At 37.9% G+C, this 10833-nt stretch overlaps 1 protein-coding gene across 2 annotated transcripts; it reads right to left on the bottom strand.

The window, feature by feature from the left end:
* Positions 1-2106: 2106 nt before the first annotated feature.
* Positions 2107-9863, bottom strand: LOC146323738 (cytochrome P450 2J4-like). Of its 2 annotated transcripts, none has more exons than XM_084722825.1 (9): positions 9626-9863; positions 6872-7034; positions 6368-6517; positions 5424-5584; positions 4550-4726; positions 4182-4320; positions 3714-3901; positions 3331-3472; positions 2107-2366 (listed from the first exon to the last, which is right to left on the bottom strand). In XM_084722825.1, exons 1-9 carry the CDS (start codon positions 9824-9826, stop codon positions 2191-2193), a joined length of 1497 nt encoding a protein of 498 aa, XP_084578951.1. In that variant the 5' UTR covers positions 9827-9863; the 3' UTR covers positions 2107-2190. The 2 variants fall into 2 exon arrangements, with proteins under 2 accessions (XP_084578951.1, XP_084578952.1); XM_084722826.1 differs by having other exon boundaries at positions 4182-4317.
* Between the last annotated feature and the right edge of the window lie 970 nt (positions 9864-10833).

Genomic DNA, 10833 nt, shown 5'->3' with positions numbered 1-10833 from the left:
CCATATCCTTTTCCAGGTTGATATCAGGACAAGACTTCCGGTTTGCGTGCCTGACATTCAAAATAAAAGCGTAAAACAGCAAGAACATAGCTCGAACATTATTATTGTGTCCGCATTAATAAGTCAAATTTGTACGACAGAAAATAACCTCAGGAAGTTTTTTTTTTTGTCTAGGTGCGAGAGGTATCACTGATAATATTCCACAGTAAATATCAGGTTAAAATATTGAAAAATACAGGCTTAATGTTGAGCCTATTTGTTCCTTCTGTCTCCACACAGATGAAACACCAACTCATTTCTTGTCGAAAACGAAAAAACGGAATTCAGTTATTTGTTTCTATACGAAGAACGGAAAAGGTTATTGATACAGGTGTAAAGTGCAGTATACACAGCATACATTTACTCTGTATTTTCATGTCACATCACATATCCATATATCATGTTAGGGAGTAATTAACTACGCGTAAATAAAACTATTACTTAAATACATTACAAACACAAAAGGAAAGGAATGATCTTACCTGTGAAAAATATTTGGCTGTTTTTCACGTATTCTCTCGTTGTATGAGTGAACACAGTGAATGATCAAGCTGACGTTTATCCTTCGTACCAGTAGATGGCAGTATGAGTTTATTCACTGTAAATGAATGTCTGTTTTTTTTTCTGTTAGATTGTATGGACCAAGAACTCTCCTGGGTTTTGATACAGGTGTAGTTAATTCAACCAGTTATATACAGTATGTATTTATTGTATTTATTGTTTTTTTTTTAAAATGTAGTATTGTATGCCTGTATGGAGTGTTAGGGAGTCATATATGTACTCAAAGCAGTAGTTTAACCAGTGGTGGACAAACTACTCAACCCCAGTACTTAAATCAAAGTATACACTCATCAGCCACTTCATTAGGTTCAACTGCTTGTTAACACAAATAACAAAAAAGCAAAAGTATTCTGTGGGTGAAAATCCCTTGTTGACTCCAGAGGTCAGAGAAAAATAGCCAGACTGGTTTGAGATGATAGAAAGGCAACAGTAACTTAAATAACCACTTGTTACAACCAAGGTATGCAGAAGATCACACTGGGTGCCACTCCTGTCAGCTAAGAACAGATAACTGAGGCTACAGTTCGCACAGGCTCACTAGAATTGGACAATAGAAGATTGTAAAAACGTTGCCTGGTTTGATGAGTCTTAATTTCTGCTGCAACATGCAGGTGGTACGATCAGAATTGGTGTAAACATGAAAGCATGGATCCATCCTGCTTTCGATCAATGGTTCAGGCTGCTGCTGGTGGTGTAATGGTGTGGGGGATATTTTCTTGGCACACGTTGGGCCCCTTCATACCACCTGAGCATCATTTAAACACCACAGCCTACCTGAGTATTGTTGCTGACCATGTCCATCCCTTCATCACCACAGTGTACCCGTCTTCTGATGGCTACTTCCAGCAGGATAACACTCCACCACACACCACATCTCAATCCAATAGCACACCTTTGGGTGTGGTGAAATGGGAGATTCACATTATGGATGTGCAGCCAACAAATCTGGAGCAACTGTGTGATGCTATCATGTCAATATGGATCAAAATCTCAGAGGAATGTTTCCAGCACCTTGTTGAATCCATGACAAAAGAAGAATTGAGGCAATTATGAAGGCAAAAGGGGTCCAACTCGGTACTAGCAAGGTGTACCTAATAAAGTGGCCGGTGAGTGTAGATACTCCTGATCAAATATTACTCAACTACAAGTGAAAGTTGCTCAGTCAAAATTTTACACAGGTTAAAGTACTAGAGCGCCTGCTTTTAAAAATACTTAAGTATTCAAAAGTACAAACTAGAAAGAAAATTTTCTAATATCAATACACTGTTGTATTGTTTTCACAATCCACCTGTGAAAAATATTTGGCTGTAGTTTATGTTTTCAATCTGAACTTGTAAAACTAAAGTGGAATATATTAGGTATCAATTAGTCATGAAAAGCATCATGTCACTGAGGGTTGGCAAAGGATTTTATTGTGTATTTGAATTCAGTAGATTGCATTAATGACACAAAAATGTATATAGGAAAAAGGCCCATTGATTGAAAGGAAAACACAAACTACCAAAATATGTTTTTCTCACTTTATAAGAAAAGAAGATAATTACAAGATAATTATAGTGAGATGTGGTTCTGTTTGGGGTAGTTGTTGGTTTATCGTGGTACGGCACAGAGGTTGTAAGGTTTGGGACAACGAGTGGCTCCCAGCATGAACTCCAGACTGGGCTGCTCCCCAGCGGGCGCAGAGAGAGAAAACCTCTGAAGGAGGGAGGTAAAGAAGAGGAATAACTCCATCCTAGCCAGCTGCTCCCCCAGACACACACGCTTACCTGAGGACACACAATACGACAGATGAGGTGTGTTCATACAACTTTTAATCGATTCTCCTTGATCATATATTGCTGCTGCAGCTCAAAGTCTGACACAACCAAAGAATACTGTAAGACCCTGATCTCCTCCCAGTTATGGCAAAATGATTATTGATAGACAATATTATGTATTTTCTTCAGTGAAGCTGTTAGTTTAAATAATATACAGTGGCATGAAAAAGTATTTGTCCCCTTCCTAGTTTCTTCTATTGTTGCATATTTGTCCAACTCAGTTGATTCAGGTCTTCAAACTTCAAACTCTAAGTCAAGTCCCCTTAAACTTAATAACTTCTTGATATCAACAGCTTAATATCAACAACTGCAGCCAAACACTTTAAATTAGACTTTCACATTGCTGTGGATGAACTTTGGCTCACTCTTCTTTGCAGAAATGTTTCAATTCAGCCACGTTGGAGTGATTTTCCTGCATGAACTTCAGTCAGTTTCACAGTTGAGTTTCACAGAAAAACAGCGTTGCAGAATCTCCCAAACAATGTCAGTGAATGGTGACCAGTTTCCAAACAGAAAAAAAATAAAATGGCTCCATACTGCTTGTCTGAGGTAATCCAAGTCTGCCTAACTAACTTAAAATATGTCATTTAGACCATGTTTTTAGCCTAAAACTTCATTGTAGATCTTTAGCTTGGAGCCACATTCATGTGCACATACACATCGTCTATACTAGGTGTGTGTGGTGTGAACAGCATGTCTGGGCTTCAGGAGAAATTTTGTCTTTTTTCTTTTATTGTTGTTGTTGTTTCCATTTGAAAACCATTCACTTATTCACCTCAGTTGTCATACCAGAGTCATATCAAACAACAACAGAAAGAGTGCAGTACTGAGGCTGTCATCCATGCTATTACCTTGATATTTGCAATGAAAAATGAAATGAAAAACGATGTATGGGATGTCTCTACTGACTGACCTGCTGAAAAAGGAAGGAAGGCCTCTCTCTTCCTAAATTTACCGTCCTGGTCCAGAAAATGTTGAGGGTTGAAGGTGTGTGGGGTTTCCCACATCGACTCATCATGTAGAACAGAGCTGAGTGAGGGAATGACCATGGTGCCCTGAGGAAACGCCATTAATGAAAATTGTGAATCAAACAGTGTTTTTTATTTTTTCTTCAAATGAAAATGAACAAATTACAAGGTTAAGTCTCAACTCTAATTCTTAACCTCAGAAAAGGCAGTTTATGAAATAATCAAACTTAATTCAAAAGTTATGTTGTCAGAGAACCCAATTTGGAAAACAAACAAGAACCAAAACGCTCACATAAAGCAGTTTTTTTCTCACACGTGCATGATGTACCTTTGGGATTGTGTACTTGTCGAGTGTGGTGTCCTTGCTTGTCATGTGGCCCACATTGAGAGGAAGTATGTTGGCCATTCTCTGGGTTTCATGGATGACGGCATTAGTGTAGGGCATGTTTTCTCTGTCACTCACAGAAGGCTGTCTGGATGAACCAATGACAGTATCGATCTCAGCCTGGACTCTCTCTGCACACAGAGAAAACAGGAAACACTCTGAGTCTGTGTGGACGACTGAGAGGAAAATGATGTGCAACATATCCTGCAAACTTTCCCTCCAAATACAGACCTGACCTTTGAGAGACCCTTGATATCATAACATCATGTCAAGACACTGCAAGCATGGGGTGGGACAGATGTAACTCACACACACACACACACACACACACACACACACACACACACACACACAAACACACACACACACACACACACACACACACACACACACACACACACACACACACACCTTGTATGTGAGGGTAGTAGATCATGTACAACAGTCCCCAGTGTAAAGTAGTGGTAGTAGTTTCAGTTCCAGCACCAAACAAGTCCGCAGTGCAAACAGACAAATTCTTGATGTAAAAACCAGAGTCTTCATCCTCCTTCTATCAAAAACACAAGAGACAGTTTCTGGTATCAGATGTCATGTATTTCATTAGAAACCCAAAGAGAACAAACACATTATGTAAACAAATATAAACACTCACCTCTCCCATTTCTGCATAATCACAAATTCATTCACTAATCATGACAAAATTACACACCAATGTCTAAAGTGATGAGGTGGTGACACAACACAATATGGGCAAATATAAAACAAATATAAACACTCACCTCTCCCATTTCTGTAAGGAAACAGTCGATGTAGTCTCTTGGTGAAGAGGGGTCAAGACTTTCTTTATGTTCTTTGATCTTGACTTCTATGAAGTCAAGTATCTCTTGTAACAGAGTGAATATCCTCTTGTGAGGTCCAGGCAGGGACCTCAGCAGCCAGGGAAATGTGTTGTAAATCTAAACCACATGAGGACAGTTACCAGATCACGTGAGAATTCAGAAACAGGCAAAAGTGGTGAAACTGATTTTGCTGTTTTGCTGGATTTGTCAAAAAACAGATACTCTCCATTGGTTTAACCACTGGAATTCTATACATTCAGATTTCTCTGGTGACCCCTTGGAGTGACAAAACCATTTGTTTGGAAAATACTGAACTGGATATTTGTACTTTACTTATTTCTACTGCAAGGAGTATAACAGATTCTATTTGAAATCAGATGAAGCGAGCCTCTGTTTATATTTTCTCAGACAAAGTTACAGTGAGTGGTACATTAGCCACCTAAAGGAAGCAGAAGAGATTTTTTATTTTCTATATTTTATGGTTATGGTGGTGGGAACACTATAGCTTTTGTTTACAGGTGCCTCAAAAATCAACACAATATTAAGATTCCTTGTAGTAGCTTTAAGTGAAGGCAAATGCAGGACTGTTACTTAATACATAACATATTCTACATTGATGTATTGACTTCAGAACGTCTTCCACCACTGTTCCCTCATATTTGTTTAATTCACTGTCATGTTGATTATGTCGTTCTGGAACCTTTTTACAAAATAGACATTTAAATACACCACTGATTTATGGGGTCTGGCTTAATAAATCCTGATTTTAAAAAAGATTACTGCGTGCTGCATCTTGTTTACAAAGGAAGCTCACCTGTGCCCAAATACCTGCTTGTAACCGCACTATCTCATTGAAGTTCTGAGTAATACACTGGTGCTGCTTGTCAGTGTACTCAAAGCGCTCTCCAAACACCAGGCAGCAGATGACGTTTGACACAGCACTGGTTATCAGTATCTGGGCATTAAAAGGCTTGCCTATAAAATGAAGAGAAAGACAATAGATAAGACTGTGTAAATAAAACACAAGGAAATGTATTTGTGAATTAATTGTGATTATTTTCCATTCAGTATTGAAGTTTGCTGCATGCTGCACACAGGCCTGGTACTTAAACAAATGATGCTGAAGCCTTGCTATTATATGGCTAGTTCTTCTATAGGGCTGGAATTCTTGAATATTAATTGCCATATTGGCCAACATAAAAAAGGTCTAGAGTAAACTCTGATTCAGTGGTAGCAACTTTATTGTTCCTGGGTTTTAAATGTTCATTTGCAATTTAGTAGTCCCAGTAATAACTGGTCTTAAAGATATTGTAAAGCAACAATAAATGTGAGTGATTTTGAATAATTAATGTAGCTCCAAGTATATAAATTTAGGTCTTAAAATGATGAAAAATCTGCTGTTTTCTCTGCTCTGCAAGACTGGGGGCGTGTCCACTTCGCCATCTCAGTGTCAAACACTACTATGACCTCAAAACAACATGAAACATGGACGCTCCGTCTAGCAGATTCAGTTTCTTTTCCTCATGGTGATTATCAAGTCCTGTCTCTGTGTCATCTGTGGGTATATGATGTACCATAATGACACACAGATGTATGGACTGATTACTGATTTCTTGTAAAGTGGGTGTGTTGTGGCCCACTTTCAGCCCAAAATAATGTTTCATGGTAAAAAAAATAAAACACATCCTGTCCTATAAACAGTTAAGAATCATATACTGATTGGTTGTTACTTGTTGAAAAATAAGATTTCTTTAGTGCCTTGCTCATTGGCAAATGCCTCGGTGAGATATTGACACTCCTGCTGGATGGATGGCTCCAGAGTCTTCTTGCCCAAACCAAAGTTTCTGAGTGTATGAAGAGCAAATCTCCTCTGCTGCTTCCATGGATTGCCATTGGATATCACCAGACCTTTCAGGAACACAAAACAAGATCAGACCAGAAGTAAACCCAACACAATCAGAAGCAAAGAGTTGAGGTGCAGCAGATGAACTAGAAATATTCCAAAACCCTTGTTTCTTTCTCAGTACCTGAATTTTACTCTGGGCCGATACAGAGCAACAATCCTGACCTATTCCAGTGCATATGACCCACGGCCTGTTCACCCTGCTGCTGTCTGGTGCTGATAAATACATCTACAGATTTATTTGTCATTATGTACTGTACAAGTACAAGGTATAAATTGTACCTTGTAACTGAAAATGGGTATAACTAACAGCAACTACACTAACTGGAGATTTTTAAACACAATGCAACACACACTACCTTTACTCCCAAAGTTGTCATCAAAAAGTGGTATGATGGGACGATCTACGTAGTCCTCTCCTCTGTGGACCAGGGCCTCTTTCATAAGCTTGTAGCCATTAATGACCACAATCCTTCCACCGAAGAGACGGAGGCTGAAAACGTTTCCATATTTCTGTGCAAACTGAACACAAGAGTGGACTGAGGTTTTGCTTCAATACTGAGTTGATATAATTACTGAGTATGAAATAAAAAAAAATAAAAAAAGTCTAACTTTAGAGGTTTACAGCTCAAAAACAAATCTCGCTCACTGTTTCATGTTTATTCTCTGGATTTGACATTAGTATTCTTATAATCTTATAATTGTTGTTATTCAGACTGGTGGACCATGTTTTCAAAAACAAAGAAAAAGAAAAGCTAATGGATGTGGTAGATAAAACATGATACTTTATGGCCAAATGTGCCAGGAAACATGATAAAGTTCCCTTCGATTGAAGAAAATGCAAGTGCATGCAGCTGGTGCCATCTTAATATATTCTTTGCTCCTGGCCCACAAACAGCCTGAAGCCACCACTGATTGTAGCGCTGCAATTATTAATATATTAGTTGTCAACTCTATTTTAATAATCAATTAATCGTTTGAGTCATTAAAAAAACAAAAAAATAAATCCAAATTCTTTGATTTCGGCTTCTCAAACGGACCATCTTTGGCTTGTGAACAAAACAAGCTGTATTAACGTTTGACTCTAAAGCATGAATATATGGCATTAATATCCTGCCAACTTTGAAAAGAAGGTACTCCAACCAACCTGGGATAAAACCTGGCTACACTACTCTCGCTGCATAGAAATGAGAGCGAGATCTTGACACTGAGAACACTAATGATGTAAAATGTAAAGGCGCATCTAAAATCCACTTTTACATGTAACAGCCTGGAAGAGACACACTAAAATACTACACCATCTTCATATTACTCCTTACACACTAAACAAGATGGACCATCAGGCCTCACCTCTCTGTAATTAGTGTCAAAGAGAGACTGGAGTCTCTTATCAATACTTTTGGTAATGTACATTAAATGATTTGGGGGAACGATTTCTCAATAACTGAGTGGTCAGGAGAGACTCAGGTCTTTTCATTCTTGGTCTTCCCTCAAAGGAAGCGACTCTAACCCATTTATAATTCAAACTAGGTTACAAATTACTATTATATGCCAGAAAATGCATTTTGATTAACTGGACTAAAGATAGGCCACCTGCTGCCACACTGTGGTACTTGGAGACTTTCAGGGTCCTCCCTCATGAGACAGAATAGTTTTGAAGGGTAATCACAGGTCCTTTACTGAAATGTGGTGTTGTCTGCTTGACGACTTGCCTGGGAAATTGACTCATTTAGTGCTGAGAGGTCAGTACGTCTTGCAGTGTCCACACCCATCCAGTAAATAAATAACTTCCTAAGTTGCACAAACACTGTGAGGTAGGGTTGTGGTCAGCTGGGAGATTTCTCTGTTGGGAATAGATGGATGGCACTATTTCATTTTTACCATTATTTTATTTTCTTAATTTCTATCTGTGTACTATTCATATAATGGCAAAACATTTAACTCCTGTTTCAGTTGAAAATCAATTCAATCCTGTTAAAAAACAAACAAACAAGTTGCTGGTTGGGAAATATGAAAAGTCACAGAAGCAATTTCTGAGGATCAAGCTGAAATAGTACCCTGTCCGATCAGTCAACCTTTCAGTGAGCCTGAACCCTCTATCATCTTTGATCACTTATAAATATGAAAAACATACGTCATTGTGCTTTAATTTAAATAACCTGCTAACATTGTAACATAAGTTTATGGATGTTTACATTGTTTATTCGAGGATTATCATTTTATTAGTATGCTACTTAGCTTATTCATCGGTTGTCTGTTGTTAAGCACAAAGACACTTATTTTATTCAAAAGTTTTAACTCCAGTTGATTAAGCAGAGAGAATTTTTGGAGAGTCAGACTGAATGAAAGAATATGTTAGATGCTATGTTGTGTTTGTTAAACCAAGCTTCTAATCATGGATCACAAAGAGGCATTGTTTTTCCTGTACTTTTGTACATAACGTTTCTTCTCCAATTGTGAAATCTTATTGGGCGGAGTAAAAATTAAAAGCTGCGTTGTTTAGATTCCTAATTTATAGGTCATATAAACATAAATATGAAATGTAAATATCCAGCACCTTGACACTTTACTTTTTCTCAAATCTGGCCCAATTTTAAAAAGTAACTGAATACACACTATATTACTTTTTTTTTTCACTGAACAGGTCTGTTTATCTTGTGGGCTAAAGCCTAAATAAGGGTGAAATGTCAGAGGTGAAATAGTGAGGTAGCTTACTTGTTTTACTGATAAGTAATAAGGGAGTTGCTCCCTATACGCAACAGGTCAACATTACTAAAGTGAATCATGCATAACACGTGATGCAATGACTTGACTTTTGGTGTTACATAACACCTTTTGCGCAACATCTTAGTTTTAATGGGGTGATCAAGCTTGTTAAATAGGACAACGGTGCCAATTAAGCCAAGCATTGTTGAAACTTTTGTATAACGTCTCTGTAATGTTGCTTTCTCTTGGTGGACGACAGCCAGAACAATTGATTTTTTTTTTTTTTTTTATGAATATAGTATTATATGTACACTGTTATCTTCCACTAGGGCAAGGTAATTAGATATTTATTGGCAAAACAACCTGAGACATGTTATTTCAGTGAATGTGGCCGGATACTATCTTACCTCTGTGAACTGCAGGTGCAGTCTGGAGGGTTCAATGTGATGAAGGTCTCCAATAAAAGGAAGAGCCCGCGGTCCTGGAGGGAAGTTTTTCGGCGCTCTGTTCTTCAAAACATCAGTCAGCAACAGAAAAACAAACAGAAATATCAAAATAGTCCAGCCGTCCATCCACTCCAAGCCCAGCACACCGTATATTGTCTCCATTTCTCAGCTTAATTATGTCCGTTTACGTATCTTCTCAGCTGCACGTTGTTAGCGTTTGAGGGTTGAGTTACAGTAATGACTGCCGCGGGTCTGGGGTTCCCTTCTAGACACGACCAGATTTTGTAGTCACTCGAGTTGATATCAAGATAAGACTTCCGGTTTACGTGCCTAATCATCAAAATAAAAGCGCAAAACATTTATCACGAAAATATCGAACCGCGTTGGTTAAGATACATAAATGCATCAACAAAAGTATTAATTATGGAGAATTTCCCATTATGCAAGGGCACAATGGTGGATTGTAACCAATTGTTTACTCAAGTACTGTACCTGAACGTGTACCTGATAGTCTCCTCCACTTGATAATCTATGTATCAGTGCCACTGACAATCTGACAATTTTAGTGACTAGTTGTTTTGCAAATTCTAGTATTAACTTGTAAAATATTATGTATTATTATAGATGAAATATATAAAAATTAATAATAATTAATCATATAAAAACTGCACTTTAGTAAAGAAAATTGGATGCCCTTGCACATCCAAATTTCTGAGGACCGGTGTGAGTCAAGGCTGGAGTTCTAAATGTCCCAAATTCACTGTATGTCACTTGGTTTTGGTCATTTTATTTATTGCACATTTGTGAGGAAATTTACTCCTCTTGAGAATATCAACATGGGCCCTGCATCATTAACTAGTTTTGTGGCCCTGTCTTTCAGATTGACCCTGTGTCAAAAACTAGTTGACAGACTTTATTTTAGTTTATGTAGTGCTTACATGATACATATTCTTAAAGGAATTTTGATTAATTGAATCATTTTAGGAATACTGTTTGCACTAATGGGAGCTAATGTGAACAGCTAGGATAACAGTCTTAGTCATTGGTGTTGAATTTAGGCTTCAGGATATTCCCAGGTTTAGGTTTGGGTAAAGGTATGAGTTGAGACAAGACACACGAGGTGCAAATATAGAAGTAAAAACATGAGATGGAGGTGAATGACTGGTCAC

The sequence above is a fragment of the Lutjanus erythropterus genome, chromosome 7 (assembly GCF_056507025.1).
Source record: "Lutjanus erythropterus isolate fLutEry1 chromosome 7, fLutEry1.hap2, whole genome shotgun sequence".
In the NCBI taxonomy this organism is placed as follows: domain Eukaryota; kingdom Metazoa; phylum Chordata; class Actinopteri; order Lutjaniformes; family Lutjanidae; genus Lutjanus; species Lutjanus erythropterus.
The sequence above is the reverse complement of the archived record's forward strand: the minus strand, read 5'-3'. Positions and strand labels throughout refer to the sequence as shown.

What these genes read in the sequence shown, in the direction of transcription:
- LOC146323738 (XM_084722825.1), bottom strand. Translation starts at nt 9,826, where the DNA reads ATGGAGACAATATACGGTGTGCTGGGCTTGGAGTGGATGGACGGCTGG. An exon ending in CTACTACCCTCACATACAAG is followed by an intron (nt 3,902 to 4,181) that starts GTGTGTGTGTGT and finishes CTCTGTGTGCAG; the next exon opens with AGAGAGTCCAGGCTGAGATC. An exon ending in ACAAGTACACAATCCCAAAG is followed by an intron (nt 3,473 to 3,713) that starts GTACATCATGCA and finishes GCGTTTCCTCAG; the next exon opens with GGCACCATGGTCATTCCCTC.